The sequence below is a fragment of the Aulonocara sp. 'chitande type north' Nkhata Bay genome, linkage group LG19 (assembly GCF_057382095.1).
Source record: "Aulonocara sp. 'chitande type north' Nkhata Bay isolate Kocher_YH1m ecotype deep benthic linkage group LG19, A_spYH_male_GT1.1, whole genome shotgun sequence".
NCBI classification, from domain to species: Eukaryota; Metazoa; Chordata; class Actinopteri; order Cichliformes; family Cichlidae; genus Aulonocara; species Aulonocara sp. 'chitande type north' Nkhata Bay.
Window position 1 is genome coordinate 26,799,924 of NC_141362.1, and position 9,296 is coordinate 26,809,219.

Sequence of the window (9,296 nt, forward strand, 5' to 3'; positions counted from 1 at the left end):
TTTTAACTGAATTGAGACAGCTCATTCTTTCATTCACTTAAAACTTTATTTTGGGGGGTTTGCTAGAAGCCTAATAATTTGTAGGGTTTCCAAATGTTCAAACTTAAAAATGCCCAGCCAAAAAAAAAAAAAAGAAAAAGAAAAAAGTAAAGTGTTTTATTTCACTGTTCTCCTTTGGGGTTTTAAATGACATGTTCTACTTTGGTGAAAGGTATTGTACAAGTTGTTAACAGTACAAACAATAGCAACATCAGATATTTACAGCAGCATTTTCTTTTACAGAGATATCAGGAATTACTTGCCAATAAAGATAAACCCACAGGCAAAAAGCGGTAACAACACATGAATGCATTAAAGTAAAATCTGAAGTCTAGAATTCTCACAAAGCCAAAACAAAACAAGAAAAAGACAAAGAAAACTGCCACATTCAATATATACATTCTCTTTGGACAAATCCAAAGCAGTTTTCAAGACCTCCACATCTAAGCCGGCACTGCGGGCTAAGCTACACCTGGAGGTCAGTGAGCTGTGAAGATGTAGATCATTTACATTAAGGGAAAGTAATGGCTTCTGTATTTAGGACACCTTTCTTGTGAATATTTAATATAATAATAATAATAATAATGGATACTTTATTGATCCCCATGGGGAAATTACTTGTTTTTCTCTGCATTTGAAGCAGTGGGCAGCCCACTAAGCAGGCGCCCGGGGAGCAGTGTGTAGGGACGGTACCTTGCTCAGGGGTACCTCAGGGTAGCCGTTAAGTGGATTCGAACCGCCGACCTTCCGATCATGGGGCGACCACTTTACCTACTGAGCTATCCCTGCCCCTAATATAGAGGTGTTCGTGAATGCACTTGCTGCAGGCTGGCTGGGTATAATGCTCATTTTAATGCTGAAGAATGTCAATTGTTAACTATGCAGAAAAAACAGACTTTTTTTAAGTTAATATACAAAGGTTAAAAATACAGGAGCCATTACCTTCTCTGCCTCTAGGTGGCAGAAATTAGTGTACTTGACTGGTCTTGGCAAACTGCAAGAGAATCTTCCCTTTGTAAAATTGTAAAATCCATTGGGAGGAATTGTGATTGCCAAAATGTATTTTTAACCATACACATGCTTAATGTCATACCGTAAGGTGCTTTCTTTGGACACACTACAGTGTCCACAACATGATTACATTGCATCTGATTTGGTTTTACAATGACCGCCTCAAACAAAGAAAATATTACACTGTTATTTTTTCTGACCATCAAAAATTATGTCGTACTGCAACAGACCACCATCAGAGCCTCCAATATTTTTCATTACAAACTTTCTCTCTGTACAGATATACAGTCTAAGAAGTGGTATAAAAAGTTTGTGGTAACTGCAAACTTGAAACTTTATACAGCAGCCAGAATTAACTCAGCTACGAGGGAGGTAAAGCTGGTGTAGGCAGAATTTTTTTGGCATCATAGGGCTTTAAAGGGTTAAAGTTTGTTTTGTTTTTTTAAGCCAAGTGTATCATACAGCCAAATCAGTATTTTTTTTTTTTTAATTTCACCAGAAGGTTCAACACTCCATTGTTCAAAAATTTGAATTTTCTGCCAAAAAAACAAAACAAAATCTAGCATCAGAGACTTTAGCTAATTGCATCTTTTCAGTGCTGAGATTATGATGGTGAAAAGTCTGACTGAAATGAAAAACGTCAAGACAATCAAGACACCTTTCCCCCCCAGTTTCCAGCGGAGGACTGATGAATTTTGTTCTGATCCTCCCTTTACTCTTCCAACACATGATTGCGGTGGCTACTTCTGGGTAGTATATGGGGACGTTAAGAAGTCACAAGTCTGATCCGCAGCAGCAATGTAGACAATCGCTTCTAAAATTTTACCCTCTTTCCTGGAAAGAAAAGCGACTGGCCTTTAAACCTAGTTTTATTTTTCTTGGCTGAACAATACAACAATGGTCATTCAGTACAAGCGACAGTTTAACCCTCTGTTAGCGATTATCAGTGGCTCAGTAGTCGTAGTAGCTAGAGCCCGAAATCACAGCTCGTCTTATGTGCACATTTCAAGGCATGTGTGCAAGCCAATGTTTGTCTAGTGACTTTGGGCAGAGAGGGGAGATCTTCAGGTTAAAAAAAAAAAAAGTGCGTTGTGACTTTTTATTTTATTTACCTTTTAAAATTTCTGCCTAAAACTTCAAGCTACATGAAGCATTAATGAACATGAAAATTTGCTTGTAACAGTTTACACAAGATGCTACAAAACAGTGTTCACGTGATGCTAAACAGGATAATTTTTGACTATTAAAAATTACCCTAAAAATCATCTTCATTTAACTAATGGTAGAAAGTAACAGTATAAACAGCACCGATTCACAAATATACCAAACGCCGTGCTGTGTGTTTAGGCTTGTGTAATATTATAGGATGAAAACGGCATCATTAGGATCAACGTGTTCAACATTTTCGGGACATCTGTAACAGTCACTGTATGTTACAGTAACTCTTGTAACTGTCAAGTTTATTTCAATTTGCTTAAAAAAGCAAAATATGTACAAAAGCAAAGAGAACATATTTACAATTGCAGATTTTCTCTTAAAATATATATTATTTAAATACTATGTGAGACCACTTGGTTTAAGCTTTATGGACAGATGCTTACCCAAAACATAGCTCTCCTCTGTGATTGTGGACACTAATTAACAGATCCTTGACCTGTGTACAAACTGTCTACAGATAGGTTTGCTTAAAAATTAACAACACTCACTGTTGCACGCCAGCTTACATGCTGGTCGGCTGTGTCTGCGTTTGCAGAGGCTGCAGTTGGACAGACGGCGGCTCAGAGTCTGGAATGCTACACTCTCCACCCTCGCGCATGTACATTAAGAACAAAGTCACAGTGGCAAATGTGGTGGCATTCACTGGGAATGCACGGAGCAAAGTGGACGTAAGTCCACGAGTGAACACTCTCCACCCCTCCTTTTGTATGCTCTGCCTGACACAGTCCATGATACCATTATACTGGTAAACGCCGCCGACCCCATCCGCTTGCAGACGTGACTTGATCACATCCACGGGATAGGTGGACAGCCAGGAAGCTATGCCTGACATGCCACCAGCAAACAGCAGCTTGGGGATCATGTAGGGGTCTTCTGGCTCACAACCCAGGGAGCGTGTCAGCACATCATACGCAAGGAAGTACACGCCAAAACCCGGCGTCTCGCGCACCAGGGTGGTAACCATACCACGATTGATCCCTCTGATCCCCTCCTTATTGTAGATTCTCACCAGACAGTCCAAGGAGTTCTTGTACATTTTCCTCTTAGACTTCTTCTCTCCAGTTCCTTGCATTTGCATACGTGTCTTGGCCAGCTCCATTGGACAGCAAATGACACACTGGATGGCTCCAGCAGAGGCTCCAGCCAAGAACTGGTTGAGAGGTGTATCACGGCCAAGCATGCGCATTGTGTTTCCCTGGACACCAAAAACTATAGCATTGATGAAGGTCAAACCCATCATTGGAGAGCCAATACCTTTGTACAGACCCAGCATCTGCAAACACAGATGTTACTGAGTCAGATCAACACTATAAAAACAAGAAAGTAAGGAGGCTATAGGAAGCAGTGCACTTTTTTCCAGATGTTATCAGCAATGGATTACTAATATGGCTAAAGCAAATAATTATGGGTTGCGTATCGTCTAATAATCTCCTTTTGCCAATAAAGCTACTTCTCAAATACATCCTCATCATTTATTTTACAAGTACATAAACAGCTGAGAAACCACCTTACGTTTGAATATTACTGTGGGGGGGAATAAAGGACATCCATGAGAAACAGACATGAGGTCTGAGGGGCCATGCCCCCTCTTAGCAAAAATAGCATGATGTCCAAAGCTTTATTTAGCTCCTCCAGGAATAAGCTCCTCATTGACCCCAGCTAACAGACCCCCCACCTCGCCCACGTTGCCTAATGTCTTTACTGAGAGATGGGACAGCAACTAAACACTTTAATCAGTGCACAGGACATTCTCCAGATAATAAACAACTCCAGCTTAACACCAAGGATATATTTAAATGTAACCTATTTAATTTAAAGCAAGCACTATGCTAACAAATTTAAACTCACCGACTCCTGGCGTATGATTGATTGGAAGCAGTGGAACGTCCCACGGTACATAGGTTTATTCACATTTTGAACCTGAAGCCGCACCTGTGGGTGACAGAACTCATTGGAGTAAAAACTGGAAAAAGGCCAAAGAGGACCACAGTAACTACAAACCAAGATCTGTGTAATACAGGTTTTCAGGGAAACAAGCAGTCAACAGGAAGAAAAACAAAGGATGATAAAGGGGGGGTGCAACATGTGGGAGAATAAGAAAAACATTAACCGAGTATGAAGCTGTAAAAAGAACAAAATGTCTTCGGTGCTTTTTATTTTAATATCTCAAAGACATAACAGTGGGTGAGAGAAAGAAAGACCTGGACCATACTTACTAGGTCACATTTCCGTGGAGAGGTTGTTTATTTCTCTCTCTCATCTACAACACAGTGACACTGTTGCTGTTAAAGACAGCCTCCGAGCCCCAAGCAGACACCGGCTCAGGGAGAAATGACATTGAAAGCAAGGGTGTAAAAGAACTATAACCAAACCATTCTCTCACTGCTTGCCTCTAAAGCGGATGCTCCACATTCACACAAGTCTCACGTCAAAACGTCCTCACTTTGCCACTGCTTAATCCAGTCTATGCAACATTTATATGCGAATGGCATCAAGTAAAGAAAACTGTTTTTAGGTTCATTCACATAAATCCTATGCGTCAACCACAGATCATGTAAAAGTTGTGATAAAAATGAATTTGATTTCAACCTTAACATTACAACTAACTTTAATGCATATAAAATCGTGTGGGACTCTGCAGGTACATAGTGATGATTATATAGGCTATGTGACTACAAGTTATTCAGCTAATTAACCATCCCTACAAATCCTTTGATAAATGACGGTTTCATTGAAATCTGTAAAGAAGTGAACGTACTGTCCTGTTCTGAACTCTAACTAATCAGAAGATTTATTCTTCTTGCTCAGTCATCCCCTTCCTCTCTTGGGCTCATCGTGTACTCTCAACTTATCTGGATTTAAATGAAGGCTGTCAGCAAAGTACTGCATGTTTTATTTTTTGTGACTAATGAGCAAACACCAAAGAGGATGCAGCAGACACCCACCTTTACAGTATCAAACGGATGCCCAACCAAAACACCAGCAGCACCTAAAAAACAAAAAAGACAGGAATGAACAACTGACTGTTTCACTGAACTATTCTTATTAAAAACTCAAGAGATAATCACCAGACCACAGCATGCAAAAAGTTGTGGTGTTAGAGCAGAGACAGTGGGTGGAAAACATGTCATACAGAAGTAATCTCAGTGCACACAAGGTCATCATATATCCCATGGACTTCTTCTCTTAAGAAAAGAACCACAATATAATAATTGAGTTATAAAGGTACAAATGCACTGATGGCTTGAGTTTGGAAAAAGAAGATGGCTTTTGGTCCAGTAGTTGCAACAGACACCTGTCCATCATGAGATGGAGCCGTCATCAGCTGGTCACTGCACTGCACGAAGTGACGAAAGCTTAACACTGACGAAAGCTCAACACTGGCCTGTCCTTGACTTGTGTCAATATGCCAGAAAATCATTATACAACACTGTCTTCATATCAGATGTTTTCAAAGACTGCACACCAACATGAGGATAATGCACCAGAAATAACACCACTGAATTTCTAAAGATAAATATGTTATGCAAATAAAAAGCCTCTTTGTAAACAAATCATACAGCTTAAAACACTTGGGGTGATTTAAATCTGCCATGTGTTCATGCAAGGTTGTCAACTAGGTTGGGAAACTGATGTAAAACCATTAGGGGAAGGTTAAGAAAACAACTTCGTTATTTTACTCTTGCAGTAACTAACATACTGCATGTATAACTAAAATGCACTGGTAAAGCAATATCTGAACTTTTTATTCCCTTAAAAAAATAATTTCTCAGACTATTCTATATAAATAGTTTAATGTTAGTCCAAATCTGGTACCATTCCTTTGTATTTTGTAATCAGCTACATGTTAAGCCGTTCAAGGGAGATAGTAGTACTAATAGTACTGTAGTATAGTCATTCTACACCGCACTACTGACTCTCTCAATGAAGGTGTTATCTAAGACTAAGTTACACTGCAGTAACTCTACCTGGGATCCAACAGACTTTGGGAAGTCCTGTCCTTGAACACTGACAAAACAGCTTGCAAAATTCCCACAGGGCTTTTGTGTGAGGCAAAGATGAATGCATGAGCTTAACTTTCTGCGGACCGCCGCCTCTCCTCATGGTAACTCCCTACTTTGGAATGGGTTAGTGGAATGATGAAAGGAATGCAGATATTTGGGGGAAATTGCCCGATAATCACTAAAGAAAAGCTGAGATCACGATCATTTCACATTTCTGGGGTTTCCTGGACGTGTGCAAGTTTAATTGATACGTAGATATATGATGAATGTCGACTATAAACAGCAATCTCTACGTGGGTGCTGCAGATTTGGGAATAACTTCACGTTAGCACTGCAACATAACGTTGAGCTGGGGGGGTTAAAAAGCACCCAGCTCCAGTGTTTTAGTATTCAACCTGTCATTCATGTGGCTTTACAATGTTATCACATAAACTAGCTGGGTGTAAATCGAGAAATCACGGCACGGCACAAATTACACCGCAACAACAGCTTGAGCTTTTGACGATGGAAAAAAACAGAAAGGTGGCTAATGCTAATGCTAGCGTCAACCTGTTAACGTGGCTAGCTGCTACTCACCTCCTACACATCCAGCAGCGAAGTCCAGTGCCATTCCCTCAAAAAAATGCAACGACTGGAAGGTGTCAGGCTAACTTAAGGGCTGATAAACGTAATTAAAGAGGCGTAAGTGGGAAATGCTTTCTCGGTATCTGTGTAAACTTGGCTATTTACGACCCCCCCGGCTTGGTGTTCAGCCAGGCTGGTTAGCTAGGTAATAGCCTCCTTTACGTTGCTGATGCTCAGCAAACGGAAGATAAACGTCTCTGGCTAATCGCTCGGACGCGAAACTGGAATAAAGCAGTTTTCTTCTCACTGGTGTCCCTTCCTCTCCCTCTATAGAGGTGCTCTTTCAGACAAACCTTTCTATTTCTGTACCGCGGCAGAAGGCGGGTTTTCAAAGTAGAAAAGAAGCGTTTTCCCTTTTTAAGACGGCCCAATCGGATTATTTAGAAGCGGACAACTCCCCCAGAGCCCTCCTCTAGTTGGTACTGTCCGCCCCTCACGCCCATTGGCTGCTGCAGGGGGCACATCACCTACACCAAAAGTCTGAAGCTATCTTTCCTCTACCGTCACATCAACTGTGGTCCTCGTCAGCCTTGTGAATTTCCAGTGTGGCAATTTGTGTAGTTATAATGTGGTTTGAATATATAGACTGACGTAACAATGAATCATCCAGTAATGGTTTATAGCTTAAACGTTATGTTTATAACATTTTTGGCTTTATCATAATTGTATTTTTCAGTGTGATTTTATTTATTTTTGCTTAGTCACGTTGTGTGGCCTTGTGACTTTTGGAAGCAGGTGTTTTATGCCCAATGTGCATGTCTGGAAAATGCTTCACGTATTTCCGTGTTGTTTTCAGAATGTTGCATAAGCAACAGGGACTTGACTTTGACTTGACATGAGTAATATAACTATAACTGTTGAGAACCAGTTCCCACTGTTTCAATTCCTTGGAATTGTTTGACATTTTTGCAAACGATTCCCTCCCTCCATTCCAGTCGCCCCGAATGACGTCACCGCGTTGCGGAGCGTCATTTACCTGGCAGGAAACACGGCACCTAAGCGGCTCAAACGCTCAAAAGTTTGGTTGTACTTTACGAGAACGGAAGACAACAGGGCAACTTGCAATACTTGCAAAGTAGATATTTCATTTAAGGGAGGAAACACTACGAATATGCAAAATCATTTGCTCACAAAACACGCGATGACCTTAAATGAATGTCGTGTTTTTAATTCCGCTCCGGACTCGTGAATCTCAACCCAGCAGCAGCGGTAACGTTTGCACGTCCTCTCCCGTTAATGTGGCAGGTAAATAATCAACTAACAGTGCATATTATGTTAGCGCGATCTGCCTTATTACAAAACCTGCCATTACTGTGCATTTAGGTGACCATGATGAGAGAGACAGAGTCTGGCTGGCTCAGATGCTGGCAGTTCTCGCTGCAGTCTACTGGTAGCGTCTCCTTTCAGGCCAGGATAGACTAATGTCACCGAGCAGTGAGTTTGTGGTAAAAGGCTTGCACCTATTTACCACAGCAGATGTCCCCGATTTTCGGTAAGTGAATGTGTTTAATTGTAGGCAGGGACATTACTGGATATTCTTGTGTAGTTGCTACAGAATAATTTAAGTTATACTTTGTTTTTGCTACAGAAGAATATTTATTTTACATTTACAATTTTTTTCCCCCGGGGACCCCGTGACACCCCATTGAAGAGCCATAGGCTGTGGATCTCTTAAGATTTCACTGCTGGGTTTGTAAGGCCATGTTACTCCTAAATTTCTATCTTTTTCAAAGAGAAGATATAAAACAAAGTTCTAAGCTAATCGACCTTAGTGTTCTCCTTTAAAAAAAAAAAAAAAAAATCGATAAAGAATCGAATCGTTAAACAGAATCGAAAATGGAATCGGAATCGTGAAAATCTTATCAATACCCATCCCTAAATATAACTGCACGTTCTGCTGGCAGCTCTCATTGTGAAGCAGAACATGCCAACAGTAAGACAGCACCACTGCTGACCATGTATTTGACATTCTGGTGTAAGTAGGCAAGTAGGCTAACACCTGTTTATGGGGAGTTGTGGAAGAGGAGAGACCATCAGCAAGGGCAAGAAAAAAAAATGAAGAAGCAAAACCCATGTGACTATAGAGGAGCTGCAGGGAGGTATGGTGCACTGATTTACTCTTTGGTCTGCCATGCATAAGTATGTTTTCTCTTATGAGTATGGTTTCTGCAGCAGGATAAGAATGCAGATGGCAGATGAGTCTATTTGTTTCCAGGAGCACTTGTACAAAGATTATATCTTTACATACACCATACCATCTTTGCTTTGTGCATTCTTTCAGTAATACATAAAGCGCCACATAAATGCAGACAGCAACAGAACTACATTTTATATTCTCTTGCTTTCAAGACAGGCAGTAGATGGCAGTATAATGATTTCTCCTTACTACTTTTAAGCCCA

The 9,296-nt window shown here is 40.6% G+C and overlaps 1 protein-coding gene across 4 annotated transcripts; it reads right to left on the bottom strand.

The window, feature by feature from the left end:
- Positions 1 to 24: 24 nt before the first annotated feature.
- Positions 25 to 7,314, bottom strand: slc25a29l (solute carrier family 25 member 29-like). 4 transcript variants are annotated; one of them, XM_086275113.1, is made up of 5 exons: positions 6,849 to 7,313; positions 5,214 to 5,257; positions 4,485 to 4,528; positions 4,117 to 4,200; positions 25 to 3,541 (listed from the first exon to the last, which is right to left on the bottom strand). In XM_086275113.1, exons 4-5 carry the CDS (start codon positions 4,165 to 4,167, stop codon positions 2,771 to 2,773), a joined length of 822 nt encoding a protein of 273 aa, XP_086131239.1. In that variant the 5' UTR covers positions 4,168 to 4,200; positions 4,485 to 4,528; positions 5,214 to 5,257; positions 6,849 to 7,313; the 3' UTR covers positions 25 to 2,770. The 4 variants fall into 4 exon arrangements, with proteins under 4 accessions (XP_086131239.1, XP_086131237.1, XP_086131238.1 ...); XM_086275111.1 differs by lacking the exon at positions 4,485 to 4,528 and having other exon boundaries at positions 6,849 to 7,314; XM_086275112.1 differs by having other exon boundaries at positions 4,485 to 5,257.
- Between the last annotated feature and the right edge of the window lie 1,982 nt (positions 7,315 to 9,296).

Excerpts from the sequence above, each read along its gene's own strand:
- slc25a29l (XM_086275114.1), bottom strand. The coding sequence starts at position 6,372 with ATGAGGAGAGGCGGCGGTCCGCAGAAAGTTAAGCTCATGCATTCATCT. Across the intron at positions 5,258-6,236 it reads CAAAGTCTGTTGGATCCCAG|GTGCTGCTGGTGTTTTGGTT; the intron begins GTAGAGTTACTG and ends TTTGTTTTTTAG. Across the intron at positions 3,542-4,116 it reads CAATCATACGCCAGGAGTCG|ATGCTGGGTCTGTACAAAGG; the intron begins GTGAGTTTAAAT and ends CTGTGTTTGCAG.